Source organism: Macaca thibetana, chromosome X (assembly GCF_024542745.1).
Source record: "Macaca thibetana thibetana isolate TM-01 chromosome X, ASM2454274v1, whole genome shotgun sequence".
Taxonomy (NCBI): domain Eukaryota; kingdom Metazoa; phylum Chordata; class Mammalia; order Primates; family Cercopithecidae; genus Macaca; species Macaca thibetana.
The window spans coordinates 101427199-101446772 of NC_065598.1; the positions used below are offsets into that span (position 1 = coordinate 101427199).

General features: G+C 37.9%; 1 protein-coding gene across 1 annotated transcript in view; it reads left to right on the plus strand.

Moving 5' to 3' along the window:
* The first annotated feature begins 1577 nt into the window (after positions 1 to 1577).
* The window catches only part of LOC126946072 (nik-related protein kinase), a 140727-nt gene continuing 122730 nt past the window's right edge, over positions 1578 to 19574 (plus strand). The window contains exons 1-2 of the mRNA XM_050776075.1: positions 1578 to 1954; positions 9552 to 9617. Of these exons, the coding sequence (XP_050632032.1) occupies positions 1898 to 1954; positions 9552 to 9617 (123 nt within the window). The 5' untranslated portion in view covers positions 1578 to 1897. The remainder of the gene's footprint in view (positions 1955 to 9551; positions 9618 to 19574) is intronic.

The window sequence follows — 19574 nt, forward strand, 5'->3', positions numbered from 1 at the left end:
GGTAAAATTGTCAAGATTTGAATTATTGGAAAGTGTAATTTCTGTGGTGGTATGTATCATATTTGAATCATCGAGAAAATTCGATCCAGCACACCCGGGTTTGTTTTTGGGGGGAGGTAATGGTTGGTTTTCTCTGCAACAGTAAACGGAGAATTTTCTTTATTTAGCGAAACCCGGTTCCTCAGACAGGCTGTGGCCATTACACAGCTCACTGAGACTTGGAAGTTGAGGAATGTAAAGAGGTCAAACTCTGGCATTGAAACAGACAGGAAATAAACAAAATCTACCAATATGTAAAGATATTACAGAAATTAGAAGAATGAGTCAGAAGCGGAGAGCTCGAGGTCAGTGGGAAGAATTATTCGTATAAATCTTCTTAAAAGAAGTAGGTAATTATTAATTAAAAAATAAAGAAACAGGAAAAAAGTCCCCCCACATCGCTTTCCGACCCCGGAGTTAGGGTGCGCAGAATGCCCTCTGGGAGCTCCAGAGAAAGTAAGCAGTGTCGGGACATTTACTAAGTGCTCTCTGCAGAGCATGAGTTTAGAATGCGGTTAGTTTATGCACCGACTCCCCTTCCCACGAATGTTTCAAGGGGCTCTTTCTGGAAGTTGAATCACGTTTGTGAGATTGTTTTAAGCCATGTGTCAGTCCCCCAGCGCTTTAAAGCAAAACGGAAGCAAACAACTTGGGCACTTGGAAAAGTTTTGCAATTAATGAGCGAATGAATGAAATCCGGCCGGAACGCTGGAGACTGGAAGGGAAGCAGGATTTTTCTCCGCGCGCTGCGAATACAGCGTATGCAAAACTTAGGACCCAGGGCAGGCCGGGCTTTGGAGACACTCAGTCTTACTCAACCCTGAACACCTGAGAACAGGTGCGGTTCTGAGTGAGACTGGGACCTGGCACGAACTAGCCTGGGGCCAGAAGAGATAAGGCCTGCCGGGAAGAGAGTTCCAAGCTCTGTCCATTCTGCTCTTGCCCTCGGCTAATGGCTTCGAAGGCCAAGCTGTGACAGCCCCGGGGCGCACTCGGTGCCTTCTTCTGCTCAAATAGGTGCTCGCCTAGGACTGATTCCCAACCCGTGGCAAGTCATTTCCTTCTATAACTGGTGGGTCTTTGCAATAAATTGGGCGATAAAATCAGAGGGACAGAAAGAGAAAACAGACAACTAGAAAAGTCACAAGTGTTTCTTGGGAAGTCTAGGGCGCGGGTTGTTTGGACTGTGGCAGGGCTGTGGGGCCCAGACTGGGAGCGGCGCGGAGCGGGACCGGTTTTCCGGGGCTGGCAGCTGCCTGGAAAAAGTTTCCTGTGGAACACTCGCCAGCGGGGGTGGGGGCAGGGGCGGCTGGCGCAGCAGTGGATGTGGGAGGGGGCGGGAGGGCCGGGGGAGGCCGCGAAGGGCCTGCTCGCAAACCGTTATAGTCCTTCAGCACCTCCCTCGGCCGGTGGCCCTCCTAGCCTGCCTCCCCGCCGGGCGGCTGCCCACCTGGCGACGTGACGCTGCACCAATCCCTTTCGAGCTGCTCCCGGGTCCCTTCTCCTTGCACCGCCCCCCTCCCTACCCTGAAAGAGGCGCACCCTGACGGGGCAGACACAGCGCTCTCGCCGCGGAGCACCCTTCTAGCTTCTTCATCTCCAGGACAGACGCTCAGGCTCCTCTCTTGCCTTAGCTCAACCTGCTTTCCCGCCTCACAAACTCCGGTTTCCCTCCACTCCCAACTCTTTTCACTCCACGTTTCCCCTCCTCTATCTCCCACGCCACGAACTCCAATCCCCCAGCTCCTTTCTCCCGCCCTCCCCCTTTCCCTCTCCTCCCTTCAACTCTTCATCCGCTTCTACCTCAGACTGCGCGCACCCAATTCAGTCGCCCACTCCCGTTCGGCTCCTCGAAGCCATGGCGGGACCTGGGGGCTGGAGGGACAGGGAGGTCACGGATCTGGGCCACTTGCCGGTGAGTAGAGGACGCCCATCGCCCCCCGAAATGCTCTCTTTTGGTGGGTTCTGAGTACCAGGCGGAGGGAGCGGACGCCCTGAAAACGGGATAGACCAGGACTTCGACGGGTCCCGCGGGCGCGGAAGGGGCCCCTGGGCCGGCATGCGGAAAAGGCGCCCCCTGGACACCCGGACCGCACCAAACTCCAACGAAAGGCAAAGGCACGGGGTGGTGGGAAGGGGAGACCGAGAGAAGAGATGGCAGTGGGGTGCTGCGGGCCCTAAACAGCGGGGCATTTTAAATATGTGACCCGCCTTGTCTAGCGGAGCTCCGGTACGTGTCCTAGCCCGCTTGTTCCAACAGAGGCCAAAAAGTGCAACGTCGCGTGTCTTCTTGAGTACTCCTCCCTGTTATCCCGCCGCCCCGTCCTTTGCTGCTGCTTTTGCCGTCGGAGATGCCTACTTGCGGGGTGACCTTTACTTTTAGGTGACAGCGACTAGAAAATTGAGGCGTTTGAGTCCCACTTTTCTTATTTTCTAATACACTTTCTAAAACCTTATTCTTGCCAGGGCAATGTTCCTGATTTAGTGTTGTGAGAGTGAAAGAAGTCGACGCCGTTTGGGGAAGGAGTGAATTCTGCACACTCCATTTTTTTTTTTTTTTTTTTTTAATATTGTGTTCTTTGCCCAACCAGATTTAGCTTTTTCTTGTGGTTTTAATTTGTGGGCTCTTCTTTTCCCGAATGCCCAGCTTTCCTCTAGAGTTGTAATTGATTGGTAAACTATTATCGCCATCGTAATTAATAGACTTATTATTTTGGCAGCGCAGTTTATTTCATTGGCATCTGGTTTGTGGCTAATATTGGATTCCACCCAAATCCGTGTTTCAAGTTCCCTTTTTAGATTGGCATTTCACTCGCACCCTGTCTTGAATGCAAAAGGCCCCAGGATTCTCTGAAAGGGAATAAGCAGGCACTGCGCTGGAATGATCACCAGGCAACTGTAGTTCAGGACAGTGTCCTGCTTGCTTTGAAAAAAGCTAAATATTAACCTTAAGGTTATAGGACTATTCAAAGTCGATTGACTTAATTTTACACATATTTGGCATTTAAAGAATGTGTTTTTGATTGTGACAGAAGCCTGTCTCGCTCAAAAATAGGGCATTCCCAAAGCCTTCCCTATATGATTTTACACTAGATGCTGTATGTGGAGAGGTAAGGTGGTACACACGGGTAACATTTTACCAAATTGTTCTCTGCCATTTAAAAAAATCAGTGCAAACGTGAATTACAGATATTAGTGTTGTGGTTATTTATGCAGCTTCATAAAATATATCACAGAACTTTTAAAAATTAAATCTTTTCTCATTCTGCATGCACCCAGAATTTCTTCCTTTCAGTGTGGATACATGAGATTTCCGGACTATGGAGGCCTCAATTGGTGGTTTCCTTTCTAAGCAGAACTTTTATATTCAGACTAGATTTGCACCCAAGTAAAAGTATAAAACCAAGGAATAAAATGTTACCCTTCCTCCAACATTCTCTGCCTATGGTTGGGAAAAGAGAAAAAAAGCAAACTAGGGCAGATATGTGAAACTGATGCAGGCAGGTGGGCAAACTGAAATAAACTCCCTTCTAAATATCACTAAACGGGTGAATGGGAAAGACCTCATAGAAATGATAGGGCAGGGAATTCCAAACCCAAGGAAAAAAAAGAAGAAAAGGTTTTACTGCCACACACAGAAAAGAAAAAATGGGGGAAGTGGCCCAGACTAACTGACCCGGTCATGGCCCTGGACATAAGAATTTGGTGGAGCCCAGGAGATAAGAGGAAAGGCTGCAGTCTTTACATTGCAGTTCAGTGGAATATTAGTTTCCTGGAGGTTGGTGGAGTGGGTGTGTGGAGAGGGTAGAAAGATAAGGTTGGTTTTAATGTAAGGGGAGTAGTAGCGAGAAGATACAAAACTTCAGGACATTGATGCTTGGCCTCATTTTCCAGACTTCATGAAAGTCTCATAAAGTCCTCAGATTCTAACAATTTCTAAATTTTATACATGAGACATTTTGTTTCATTTGTGGGTTTTCACTCTCTGAGCAATTTATGCATAATTCTCCCCTGTCCTCAAACACCCAGATTCAAACCCTAAGAAATCTAGCAGAAGAGCAGTAGCATGCCCTTTAGAATTTTCTTTACTATCAAATTTTTAGACATGGAAAGTTATTGTTGCTTTGGTCACTGAGTTACGTTTTTCAGCGATTTGGGGTTTCTTTACATTTGATTTATTTTCTGACTCTGAAGAAATAAAAGCAAATGAAGAGGTGAAGAGAAATCTGAATCAGTTGTGTTGAAGTTTGCATTTTGATGCAAAGTAGAGTTGATAAAGCAAGTAAAGAAACCTTCATATGATGGTATCCCTTGCAGTAATTATCCTCAATAGGACATATGTGAAGGTCAGAAAATTGCCATCTGTAAACACCAAGTATACCAATTTGGCAGCAGCCAGACAATGAGGGAAGATTCAAACCTTGGAGTTGCAAACTGAGAAAAAACATTCAGAATGTGGAAGAATAAATAAATATGGCTCTAGTTTAAAATGGACACATTATGTCCTTTGCAGGCCTAGCCAGCTAAATGACCACAAGACAAAGACCCTTGAGGGAGGATAAACTTGCTTTACAAATTGAGACTTGAAGAAATTGGTAGGTTATTTGGTATTTTTGTTATTAGATAGATATTATTTTTAAACCCAAAATAGTAAGCAGGAGTGAAAACTGGGAAACAAGAAAGGGTGAGAAAATTATATAACTTTCAAAATTAAAACCTTCACTTTTATACAATGATATAACTTTTTCACATAATGCACTAAAGTCAGAGACAAAATAAGAGAGCCAATGTAATTACAATAGATCAATTCCATTATGTTTGTTAATTAATGGGTTACTGTAATTTTCTGATTTTCTATTGAATAAATATTTTCTGTAGGTGAAAAAACAAAAAAGAAAGTGCAGAGATTTGTGGTTTGTGTTTCCTTTCTGAAAAGAGAAGTATAAAGCTTTATGTCTTGATATATATCTTTGTAATATATGTGTGTATATATGTATATATATTCACCTTGCCCACCAGCAATACCTAGGGATGTGTGTGTTTGCCTCTCTCTATGTGTGTGTATATATATACATACACACCCACACACGCACACGCATATATATGTTTGTTTTGATGTGTGTGTGTATATATATATAATCATATATATATGACCGTGTGTGTGTATGTATGTGTATATATATGCGTGTGTGTGTGTGTGTGTGTGTATATATATATTCCTAGTATGCCTGTGTCCTTGAGACTGGAAACTATTTCTTCCTCTCCAAATCTGTCATGTCTTTCACTATGACTATCCCCTTTGCCTTCTGTGCCCAGTATGGTAATGACATTCCTCACGGCTGTGGCCTTGGTATTTGACACTGCCATGTGTAGTCCTAATCTATATTGGGGTCAGGATTAGACAGGCCTTGAGGGGACAGTAGTGGCAGAGGTTATCTGAAATAGCACATGATCCAAAAACTATATTTGAAATACATTAGGCTTATATTTAAGTATGACTTCCAGCTCTACCCAGACCAAGCCTGCTATCCACATTTGGTCATGAGAAATTTCACACTTTACCAAGTTCCTTAGCCCCTGTTTAGAAGCAGTTTTACCTTCATTTCAGTCAACTATGATTGAAATATTCAGCATAATCCTCAATTGCATATATATAGAGCATCACCTCCGCATAACACTGCACATCAGTTTATTTTCTGTCTTTTTTCTTCTCCAGTTTCTAGAGCAATGGTTTTCATATGGTAGTGCACAAGAACAGTGCACAAAAATTAAGAATAATTTCGAGATTTTGGGACCCATCATCAAAAATTCCGATTTCATAATTCTATGATAGGTCCAAGGAATCTGTATTTTTAACAGTATTACCCAGATGATTCTCATGTAGCGAGAGTCTATACAGTCTACAGTTTGAGAAACACTGGTCTGGAGGAAAAGATTTCCCCTTTAACGCCACCATGTAAATTGTGAAGCCCATTCCTCTATCTCTGAAACTCACTCTGGCACTCATCTTGCCATATCCATCCCTTTCATGTTCTCTCTCCAGAAACTCTTTTCATAAGATTGCTGTTTCTAATATTACAAGTAAAAGGAGAAAAGCCTCTGCTATCTCCTTCAAGGTACTGTGCAGTCTCCTTCTTTTTGCAGCCTGACTGCTGGAGAGTGTTTCCTCACTCTCCTTTACTATCCTAAATTTGAAATTTCTTGCTACTCATGTTGACCATTTTTGGTTCCCTTTTCTCCTTAATCTCTGCCGTATTTGGTTCTGTGGATCAGCCTCTGCTTTGAAATTCTCTCCCTTGACCAGTTAACACTGCTTTCTATTGGCTCTTTTCCTTCCAGTTACTCCCATCCCTGGCTTTTATTAAGATTAGCCATCAAGATGGTCTTTCTTCCCTGCTCTTGAATTCAGGAGACAGAAACAATGCCCGAGAATTTGAGATTTCAGTGGGCAGGGAGACTAGGACTTTTAAACTGCAGAAGATAATTTAGATGCATAGAAAGAGATAACGAAAGTACAACAGGTTTGTCTATGGTTCAAAAATGTTTTAAGACTTAGATTTTTAGTAATTTATTGTAAGACACACTTTAGAAATTAATTTCTTCTTTACTGACCATTTTGTATACCCAAATGGGACATCAAGACACACTAACCCCCCAAATAATCTCCAAATTGGTATAGCAGTCATAGATACGAACATCTATCCTCTTCTGTTTTTCTTATCCCAAGGTGGCAGGGCAGAGGAAAGGACCAAATAATTATGGAGACCCCTCTGACATGAAACTTTTGTTTTCACAGTGACCAAAAAGATTGTTCCCTTCCAATTCTTCCTTCCTTGGAAATCCAAAATAAACTTGCTCTGACTGTAAGTCCAAAATATATGAGGAATTTGGCGTTGTTAACCTAGTATTAAGCATAGTCCTTCTCCTCTTTTCCCCAATTTAATGTTTAGTTTTGAAAGGGAGTAGCATGGAGATGGGGAACAAAAAATAGCATATAGGACTAAAGAAAACAATATAGTCTTAGAATATATGAATACTAAGTTGAGCTGCCTTTAAAGTTAAATTTTTTTAATGTTCTTTTATTAAACATGAGTATGAAAGATGGTTTGGTCATTTGAGAGCAGAAAACAAGTTTCCTGACATAGATATGAGGCCTCCATGAATTTCTACAGGCATTTTATTCTAGTCTATTTCCTTGGTGTCTTTTTTGAATAGTTAGATAACTGTATTCAAATCAGGGTAAAGTTTTTATGTTATTGAGGACTAGAGAAAGGAATAAAGAAATTTAAGACTGTGCTCAAAGATTCAAAAATACAGGTTGTACAGATGTTACAATAATTCTCTAATATACGTTATCTTTTCCAGCTAAAATGCAGCGTTAACTATAGCAAAGAATAGTTTACCAATAGGAATCAGGTAACATGTTTGATTATTTTGACAGATGGCCGAAGACTGTTTCTCCAGAATTAACAATGTCTAAAATAAATCCCTCAATGATATCCATCACATAAATATGCTACGGTGATAAAGTCTTCAAGTCAGTCCCTAGTAACTTTTTTGTTGGCTTTTCTCTTATAAATCTTTCAATGAGTTATAACAAAAGTGATACGCTTAATAATAAGGATAATATAATGATCTATTTTTACTTCTTAGATCCTAAAAATTGTCTTTTTAGATAAATTACATGTTTGTTGGGAGTATATTTCCTGAACTGTTTGTTTGAAATAACTGTGTATTGTGATCTTTGATGATCATTTTGAAAAACTAAGCTGCTAGGCTTCTGCTTTATCTAACAATGCTTTTATCAATTCAGTGGAAACATCTAGATTTTAGAATGATTGATAGGTTGTGATTTTCATCTGTAGAATTTTAGAGCTGGGAGATTACCTATCCCAATACTTTTATTTTATATATGTGAAAACTGAATCCCAGAGAGAATAAATAACTTACCCAGAGTCATATAGTTAATTAATGGTAGAGCTGGGGCTAAAATTCAAGTCTTCTGACTCTCTGTCCAGTTGGATACTTATTGAATGATGTAATCCCAAAGCTGTGTCATTTTCCTATGAGAGTTTTGCTAGATTACACAAATATCATGGCAGTTTTAAGGAGTTTATAATTTCATTCATCTAAGTTGCATATGCTCAGTAGTTTTCCTGTTTAGCTTGTATTTATCACAGCAATCAAAATGTTTTCAAACAGGATTAAACAACGTTTGTGTATATAAAATAAACTTTCAATAAGGTATGTGAATTTCCAAGAATTTGCCAATGTTCTTACCATTTTGTGTATAAATTGGCATCTACTCATGCCTCATATAAGTTTTACTAAAATAGCAAAATAGGCTGCTAGACTAAAAGTTCAAACAGTGATAAAATTCAAGAAACCGTGTTTTGTGGTGAACAATCAAGGAGTACCCATATTTAAAGGTAAGAAAACAATACTTGAAGATAACTATGGAAGCCTCACAACTCTATCCCAAAACATGTTATGTTTTGTTTCCTATGATGCCACATTTAGGGTTAAGTCACAGAAAATGTCACTTTGTGCCATGAACAGATATTTAGCAGATGCAAAGTTCAACTTTTAAAAAATTGTCTAATTTTCTTAAAATGATGCTCTTTTAATATCATGATCTTGCTTTGTCATTCATATTTAGAGATGGTATTTCTTTCTTAAGAGCTGTTACAGGTTGGTGCAAAAGTAACTGCAGTTTTGCCATTATTCTAATGCCAAAACCACAATTACTTTTGCATCAACCTGTAATTCAAGTAAGTCATCTAAACTTTGTATCCAACATCTAGTCATTATTGTTGCATGTTAAATTTTCTGCTTGTCTAGTTATCACTCAAAAGAATAATATCGGCTGGGCGCGGTGGCTCACGCCTGTAATCCCAGCACTTTGGGAAGCTGAGGCATGTGGATCACAAGGTCAGGAGTTTGAGACCAGCCTGGCCAACATGGAGAAACCCCGTCTCTACTGAAAATACAAAATAAGCTGGGTGTGGTGGCACACGCCAGTAATCCCAGCTACTCGGAAGGCTGAGGCAGGAGAATCACTGGAACCCAGGAGGCGGAGGTTGCAGTGAGCCAAGATCGTGCCATTGCACGCCAGTCTGGGCAACAAGAGTGAAACTCTGTCTCAAAAAAAAAAAAAAAAGTAATATTAAAATAAAAGAGTACTTCCATTGCAAGTAAATGAACTTATTTCTATTTTATCTTTCTAATTACCTCATTGTTATGCCTCAGTCTTACATAATTGTGTGCATTTTACAGTTTTAAGATAAATAATTACATGACTACTTAATGTCCATACTGCTTATTCTTTTTAATAAATGAATATAGTCAGTTCAAGGAGATTGTGACATGTCTATTCTTTTGGTAAATGACATTTAGGTTCTTCCCATGTAAATTTAAACAGAACAAGGAAGATTGGAAATACTGCTTAAGATAGTTGAATGCTCGCCTAATTTCCTACAAAGATTGACAGTTTTTGTTTTACTTTTTTGCAGGATCCAACTGGAATATTCTCACTAGATAAAACCATTGGCCTTGGTACTTATGGCAGAATCTATTTGGTAAGTTGACTTACATTATTTATTCATTCTTCATTTTCTAATGACAACAAAGATTGTGAGTCAGACTTTCACAATGCAAATCACATAATGCCAAAATATGGCATTTCACTTTGAGAGATAAACCAAATTAGATAGCCCAGTGACACCTGTAAGAATTACTGTTTATTATCACAAAAGTAATGGATTGGCTAATCTGTAGTGAACCAACCAACCAAACATAACATCTAAAAATTAGCAGAAAATAAATAAAGTCACCAATGGAAAATGGAAGTAATTCAAATAAGATATACCCAATAAGATATCACTCGTATTATAGTATATATCCATACCATTCTAATTACTCACATTCAACTGAAAACTGAATATTATTAAAAGGAATGTTTCCATAACATTCTATATCATACTGTGTACTTGAGTGTGCACATGTGTGATAAAATTTGCTAAAGAATCTAACAAGAAAAAGTCTGAATTTATTTAGTGATTACTTATTAAACACTAAGTATGTGCAGATGCTGTGATAGTCTCTGGGAATAAAATGATGAACAAAGCAGATAAGGTCTCTGCTTTTTTGTGGCTTATGGTTGAGAAATGTGTTGATTAAGTTTGTATATGTTATATGTGTGGGGGTTGTTGGAGCCACGCATTACATAAGTAAGCACACAAATAACTGTATACTTCTGTATCTGTGGGTTCCACATCCATGGATTCAACCAATATTGGATCAAAAATTTAAAAAATGTATAATGTATAGACTTTTGTTCTTGTCATTATTTCCTAATCAATAAAGTGTAACAACTATTTACATAGCATTTACATTGAATTAAATGTTATAAGTAATCTAGTCTCACTTAAATTATACTGGAGTATATGCGTAGGTTATATGCAAAAAAAATTACTATGCCATTGTATATCAGGGACTTGAGCATCCCCTGATTTTGGTGTACACGGTAGGCCCTGAAACCAGTACCCCACAGATACTGAGGGATGACTGTAATTGCAACTGTGATATAAGATCTATAAGAAAATTCTTGGTGATATAAAAGCATAAAGCAAGGGGGTTTAATTTAGATTGAAAGGTCAGTGTTGATCTCCCACTCCCTGGAAAGGGAAAGTGACCATTAAACTGATATCAGGAGGATAAACGTGAGGTAACCAAAAAGAGGTGTGGTTGTGGAGGATGATGTTACTACATTCTAGGTGGAGGTATGGACAGTGTTAAGTGCTGGTTTGGGGCAGAGTGTTTTAGTAGCCATATCACACTGATCAGGTACCTTTCTACTCTCTAATAAGGGGAATTGACATTTTCTCAATCTTGTGTAATGTTCTATACAATTGCAGTACTCTTTTTTCCCAGGCCTGTTGCTAAAAAAACAGATTACTGTCCTTAGGCTGATCCTTACAGCAGACTGATCACAGGTCCTCTACATATAGGTTGTGTAGAGGTGTCTTAATATAAGCCCAGAGGAAGGGGCTTCTTTCTTGTTCAGAAAAGGGTGCCTTTTTTCTTGCCAAGTCTTGCAACTTTGGGACTAATCTACACAGAGGGGCTTCTTTTCTTATTCATCTGCCCAAGTAGGAATGGAGGATGCTTTTTAAACTTTGCACAAAGCTCCTATAGGGCCTGCTGCTGTGGCTCACTCCTGTAATCCCAATACTTTGAGAGATGAAGGCAGGAGGATTGCTTGAAGCCAGAGCTTTGAGATGATCCTGGGCAACAAAACAAGACACCATTTCTACAAAAAATTAAAAAGAAAAAATTATCCCGGTGCAGTGGGTGTGCACCTGTAGTCTTAGCTACTCAGGAGTCTAAGGCAGAAGGATCACTTGAACCCAGGTGCTTGAGACTGCAGTGGATTATGTTTACACCACTGCCCTCCAGTCTGGGTGACAGAGCAAGATCTTATCTCTTAAAAAATAAAAATAATAAAATAATAAATTAAATAAAGCACCCATAGCATAGAAACTGAGTAGTAGAAATAGCATGTGGACAGGTCTTAAAAACAGAAAGAACCTTGGTGAATATAGGGAACAGAGGGAATGTTAGTATTCATGACCAAATCTTTTCAAACCATTTTGATCATATCTATTAACAGATCCAATAAGCTGTAGACGGTGATATGATATAGACTGAAATATATTGTTTATGCTACCTCAATTGCATCCTGTGCTGAACGATTATTTAACATTTATGTGATCTAGGTCAGTTTTGCCACCTTATACATAGATACCTACATCTCATACATAGAATATTTATGGTACATTTACAGTCTCCATGGCTCTATGCACATTTTAGTTCCTTAGGGTGTGTGTGTAAGTGTGTGTGTGTATACTTGTTCTGATTCAAATGTACAGAGTCACCAGATGTAAGAAATAAAAAACAGAGTCATATAAGGTAAGAAGCAAGGTTAAAATTAGGCAACACAGAAAGATGGCTGCTCATTATCATTCATGTGATAACGAACTGTGATGGCACCAAAAGAAGAAAAGTAAGAGGGTAAAAAGGTAAGTTATGCATGTGAATATCCTTTTTTAAAACTCAGAGTTTATTGGGGTATAATATATATTTGGTAAGATTAACTCTTTTAAGTGTATAACTTTATGAGTTTGGACAAATGCATACAGTCATATAACTGCCACCACAATCGAGATTTTCAATGTACATCTTAAACTAATCACAGTCTAGATTCAAGGAGTATTCTACCTCTTCACTGTGTGGTGTCCCAACTGGTGTACTAGGGTTATGGCTGTCATCTATTTTGCTTTTACATTTGCTACAAACCCACAAAACTACTGTACTTTCCCTATACTCATTCTTTTCCTTGTTTTCACTACTACTATTTTTAAAATTTAGCCAATCAATTATCTTTTACAGCAATTAAAAGTCAGAAAAAGTCTTTTGCATTTATCTTCATTTTAACCATTTCTGGAATCTTCATTTCTTTGTGTGGATCCAACTTTCTCTCTGGTATATAGAACTTAAGCCTGAAAAACTTCCTCTAATATTTCTTATAGTCCAAGGCTGCTGGGTAATGAATTCTCTGCTTTTGTATGAAAAGTCTTAATTTCTCCTTCAGTTCTGAAAGATATTCACACTGTGTATAGAATTGTGGATTGAGAGTTATTATTTTTTCTTTCTCTCAGCAGTTTAAACATGCCAATTTGTCTTCAGACTTGCATAGTTTCTGAAGTCTGCTGTAATTCTTACCTTTGCTCCTTTGTATTTTGTCTCTGGCTTCCTTTAAGATTTTTCTCTTTGTCTTTGTTTTACAGCAGTTTAAATATGAAATGTCTGGAGGGGGGTGTGTGTGTGTGTTGAAAGGATATTTATCTGAGATAATGTTTAGAGATCTTTGGGGTTCTCTGAGCTTCCTGGACATGTGGTTTGACATATTTTATTATTTGGGAGAAATTTTTGGCCTTTATCTTTTCAAATTTTTTTTTCTACTCTATTTGCTTTCTTCTTCTTTTGGAAATCCAATTTCATATGTGTTAGGCCTTTTGATATTATCCCTCAGTTCTTAAATGCTCTGTTTTGGAGTGTGTTTGTGTGTGTTTCATCCTTTTTTTCTCTTTGTGTTTCAATTTTGATCAATTCTTTTTCTATCTTCACTTTCACTTATTCCTTTCTCAGCTGTTTCAAGTGTGCTTATGAGACTGTCAAGGACATTCTTCAACAATACTACTGTTTTTCATTTCTAGCATTTCTACCTGACTGTTTAATAGTTAACATGTGTACTTAAATCCCCTATTTGTCTATTCATATTTTTCATATTTTTCATTAAAACATTTCATGCATTAATCATAGTTATGTTAAATTCTCTGATGGATTCAATATCTAAGTCATCTCTGAGGCTGGTTATGTTGATTGCTTTGTCTCTTGAGAATGTTTTTTATTTTGCTTTATTTCATAATTTTTATTTAAATGACATAGTCTGTAGAACAGTAGAGATTAAAGTAAATAGTACTTATTTCTTGAAATGGGCACCCTTTTTCAGCTAGGTTGTTTATATGAGAATTCACTCAATGTAATAAAAAAATAAACTACATTTGAGTTATGTTTTTGATATGGTTACTCTCAGTTCACTACCATCTTCAGATTCCTCTAATACCTTGTGCATATGTGGGGGTTGGTCTTCTGGAGAGTTTTTCTGAATATCCCTGTTCTTTTCTCAACTTTCCATCTTCCCTGTCTATCTGTGCCTCAGACAGGTTCTCTCTCCATGTTGTTGCCCTCCCCTGATGGTATACTGCTATTGCTTCTTATTAAGTGCTCATTGGCCTGGTGGTGTGGGCAGGGAGAAATGCTCTGTTTTTATGCTTCAACCTCAGTCTTGTAAGATCCTGGGCCTCTGTGTCACAGGAGTGGGACTTTCTTAGTTATCCCTTCCCTCTTCTAGTGGTAGGATACTTCTAATTGTTTGGGCCCACAACTAATTCTTGTCCTTCCCCCAGAATTGGAGGACTTTTTTCTTTTTTTTACCTTTCCCCAGCTGCAGTAGGTCTTCATCTTTATTCTGGGGAGAATACACTTTGCTGCCTTTCCCCTAGGGCTTAAGACTTTTATTCATGAAAGGGAAAGGAAGTGGATCTGGTTTCCTACCTTTTCCACTGCAGTGGCTACTCATCTCCAACAGATCTGTACCATAAATCTGCGTGTTTGTATAAATTTGTCCTGTGTCTAAGGCTTCCAAGGGTTCTATACTCTCATGCTAACCCACGTTGCTCTTTAGCCATTCACTAAAAAATTTGCATGCTTGTAACCAAAATATCTCATGCATCCCATAAATATGTACACCTATTATGTGCCCACGAAAATTAAAAAAAAAAAAACAAAGAAAAATTTAGTTGAATTCTTTATACCTGCTTCTGTTGTGACCTTGTGTTCCCTCTACAGCCTATAGCCACAGGTGAGCTAGTGCTTATGTCCCATCTCTTTTTGCAGGTGCTTGTCTTTCTTCAGACCTCAATCTAGGTGGTTGCCTTGAGACTTCTCTCTAGATTGAAGGAAAGTTATGACTACATAGATTATTCAGCTTATTCTTGTTGTGAGGTTGGATGTGGCACTCTTTCCAACTTTCACATCCTCATCAAAAGCAAAAAGTCCACGTTAATTCCTTTTAATTGAATGTTCTTGAAGAATCTACCATATGCTAGATCCTCCTGTACACATTTATAAATCCTAAGATTTTCTGTGTACCTACTCAGATCCAGAGATAGACAATAATTTCTAACATCAGATCTTCAAAGTACAAACTTCTGTGTTATAGAAGCTAGATGCTTACAGAAACTTAATTTACATCAGAATGATTTTCCTCTGTCACTCATTGACTTTACCTCTTTTTTTCTACCTCTAATTACAATAAAAATGTTTGGGATGGTGGTGCTATACACTGATAACACCCTCATGGAAAACAATCTGGAGTATGTAAATAAACACTTTAAAAATATTCTCTTTACACCAATAATTCAACTTTTGGAAATATATGATAAACATCCCAGACATAGAAAAACATGTAGATATACATTGCAGAAGAAACGTAGCATATTCTGGTAAAAAAAAAAAAAAAAAAAAAAAAAAAGGGCGTGCTTTGAACCAGGCAGACCTGATTCAGTGCTTACTTAGCCATTAACTAGCTATAACCTTGAGCAAGTCACTTAACCTAAGTTTAAGTTTCCTTATTTATAAAATGGGACTAATAATACCTACCTTGGGAGTTGCTATAAAATATCAAAACAATATACATATATAACACACTTATATTTGGAATATGGTAAATATCTGCTAAATGGCAGTTATTGTCATCATTATTGTTTCTATTATTTTTAAAAAGTTCAATAACAATAGTTTAAAAAGATGGAAGTAAACTACTTTTTAAAAAGTTAATATATCATTGTCCTATAAAGCAATATTTATGAAGTTATCTAACAGCATAGAACCATGCTTAAGGTCTTAAGTATTCCGTATTATATGTGTGCCCCAATTACAGCTATGTTAAAACACGCAGATTAAAAAATGGTGAATTAATGATTAGAATAGTGAGATATTGGATTTTTTCTTTTCTAATGTCTGTAATATAATATATAAGTACAGAACATCTATATCTGTATGTATATTTTACATATCATATATATATGTGTGTGTTAGACAGTACCAAATGTTGTATAAATAACCTGTACTGCAAAATAGAAGCATGATACCATTCAAAATTAATGTCAGAGTGACTCATAGAGTCCTTTGCTTTTTCAGTGCTGCCAACCACATCCCCTGCTGGAGTTTGTTTTGGTTAAAGTCTCTCCAATGTCTTCCAGCTTGTTTCCAAGACCTCGTTCCCTGGCAGGTTTCCAGCTGTCTGCTGAGGTCTGTGCACGTTGAAATGAAGGCTGAGTCTCACACTACTATTGTAATCCTTTTCCTTTCCTTCTTTTTCCTCTAATTAGATGCCTATCCTCTCACCCTCTCCCACCTCCTGCCAGTTCAAACCTCACTTGAAATTGTGGGTTCTATTTTTCTCTCTTTTTAGGAGAGAAGGTACTGTTTTTCTTTCTTTTTTTTTTTTTTTTTTTTTTGCCCCAGTAGGGTTAAAGAACATAGTTTTCTCCTCACCTTTAACTGCTAGTCTCATAGTTTATGGGTCGTCACTTTAATTGGAGGAATGTTTAGTATTTGACCATGTGAAGCCATATTAGAAAAAAGAAAATAGGTTGGAACTCATTTTTAATGGTACTATTAAAAACAAATAATTTCCCCAAGAGCAATAGACACAGAAAGACCACAGTATTAAGAAATAGACCAAGACCTTTAAGGTGGCAAAGTTGGAGGTGGCAACCTGACTCTCCCAGTAACTGACAGTAAACGTGCTCTTGACTTTCTGGGCCCATTCCTTCAACAATAAAACATAAAATAAAAAGATTATTGAGTATTAGACTCAATAATCTCCAGGCTTTCTTCTGGCTCTGAGATATTGCACCTAGTACAGTGCCTGGCACTCAGTAAAATGTAACCTTACTGTCGTCAGCATAATTATAGTAATCCTATCGTCGCTTCTCTACCTTACACAGTAGAAGATGATTATTGGCTATTAGCTGGAGTAGTTCCACTTTTTACCAAATAAAATTATTTTTAACATGTTTTTCTATTCTTTCTTCTATTTCACCACCTGACAGTGAGACCTGATTTTTAGCTCAGTAACTAATAAGACACTCAATGTGAAGGTAAAACTGGGTAGCAGGTTTATTGGGATGGTAGGAATGCTACATTGTATGTTATATGTTATCTAACACCATTTTGTTAAGCATAATACTAGTGAGGTGAGACAATGAATTGGATATCCAGAATGAACGAGTTTGCCTTGGCCCTTCGTGAGGTCTTGACTGCACCCCTAATATCAATCTCCTACTCTTACGTTACCATTTTCAGGTGGTGAGGACAGAAAAAGGAATGGGAAAGGATTCAAGGCAACCATTTCAAGCAAAGGAAAAATTCACCTGAAATAGAGTAAACTTCTACAGTTGGGCATAGAGGCTAATTACCAAGTATGCTAATGCCTAGTTGAAATTCAGTTAAATACTGGTGGAAGAAAGGGACCACCCCAAGTTTCTTATTGTTCTAACACCTAAAAACACACCATGGCCATAAGTAAGCATCCATCCTTGAAAGAAATCACAGGAGTCATCTGTCTCTTGGTGGTGAGTAGATTAAGTGAGATATATGAAGGTCACAGTCAGGAGCAAATTCCTGAATTGTTTGTACTCTGAAAGTATTAACATTAAATATGGAAATTTCTTTTCAAAACAATGCATCACCCTTAAATTTGGTGTTATAAATCAACGCCTGACACATCACTTTTATTTGCAAACTTCACCAGACAGGTGAGATTTAGGTTTATTAGTTATATTTTCTGGATTTGAAGTTGGTGCAGGGAATGGGAATGGAAAGGAAGGAAAGGAATGTTGTCCTCAAAGTTGATGACGTACAATTTATGATGTTTTAAATTACGTTTCAGAAACACAGTGCTGACATTTGGGTTGCCTACCCACTGGGCCTATTGGATGGGGATTTGAGTATTTTTCCTTTAAGGCTGAAATTATACTGTTTATTTGCCTACCAAATGTCTAGCACTGTGAATGCTTTTTTTTTAGGTAGGAAAGTTTCTTCACATCCTTGCCATTTTGCAAATATAGCTTAATTAAGTCAGCCAACAAATAATGCTTGAGCACCCATAAAGCACATAGCACTATGCATTATACATTGCAAGTTTCTGAAGCAGGAGCTGAAGCTGAAGCTGAATTGAGGCCACAGGCATACTAGGCTATTGTGCCTTCATAGTACAGTGCTACAAGTCCAGAGTTATGTCTTGGTTCCACCTTCATCCTGTGACATTGTGATAATGTGCCTCAAGAGTAGGGATTAGTCTTTCTTAAGGAACCCTCAGGCTACTCTAGCATAGGAAACATTAAATTTACCTATTAAATAACATTGCTTTGAATGTGTAAACCATTCTGTAATAAAAATTCAAAAAATACATTTATTGAATGCACACTATATCCCAAGTACCATGTTACATACTAGGTGCTAGTTAGAATGATCAGACTACATTTTTTAGGAGTGGTCATTTTTATTAAGTTAGTTTTAGTAGAGATAAGGAAGGAAGTATTTTCTGTATGACCGTGACTGCTTTATTTGAAGAGGGAGTGATGGGTAATGGAAAGGAATCAGAGAGGTTGGAAAAAATGAAAAGAGGAAATTGGGACATAGTTTTTTTGTTTTTGTTCCTGGATGTAGAAAGTCTAACGAAGCTTCTAAAGAATAAGACTCCAAGAACAAGCTTTTCCTCAATAAGAGAACAGGTTGAATATTTGCAATGGGGGTGAAAAAAACAGCATAGGCTAAATAAATTGAGACTCAGGGGGCCAAATTAGTGGAAATTGCTGAGGCTTACAGGCCTTGGAGAAAAATGGAATATTTCTATCTTGGCCGTGACAACTCTCCAACTGTGGAATAAAATCCAGGCCTCTGAGTTGCAGGCTTGACTTTTTCTTAATATGTTATACCAAAATTTTCTTTTGCTTCCCAATAAATCTTGAGGGAGGATGAAGCAGTTAGTAGCTGACAGGTATGAAAGGGTAAAGTAAATGTCATGGGATTTCTGCTCCCAAGAGGTCATAATTATTTTTCACAACTACTTTAATCTGTTTAATATGTTCACAGATATATATTGAGAAGGAATTCAAATTATGTGTTTGGTGTATTGGGGTAACACAAAATATATTATGTCATTTCTGCAGATGCTTAATCCAGTTGATTGTTATAAAGTTCTTCCAGGAGCAGGAAAAAATAAATTTAAATATTTGGAGACAAATACACATTTCTAAACAAAAGCCAAAACTAATAAATTCTTTATAGCATGGTGGCTTTGGTCAACCAGATAAAAACATCCCAATTATGAAAATCCTTATGAAACGTAAGTATAAATCTCTGTGGGGAAATAATGCAGTTACCTAAAAATAGGCATACAAAATTGCCTAATTGCTGCTAAACTTATATATTTAATGCTATTTTTAATGTATCAGTCTTAGGAAAATTTATCTGTATATTATTTTATAAACCACTTTAAAGAGTGGTGAGGGTGGGTTGGGCAGTGTTAGAAGTAATAATGTAATCTTTAGTGTATCAAAAAGCAAATTTTGTTTTATTTTGCTTTTGCATATATATGTATGTGTATATATATATAATTATGGTCAGATTTTCAGAGTAAATTCTGTTAAGGTGGTTAAAGTATCAAGAGTTCTTCCTTTAGTTTATCCTGTAGTAGTTGACCACTAAAAACTAGTTAACTAGGTCCTCATCACATTTCATAAAACACTCTTTGGAAAATAGCACTTCAGCAGTTGTTACTCTTGAAATAAGAATAGTCCTAACCTGATTTTAGGACTTCCAGCAATGTACCATACTTGTGC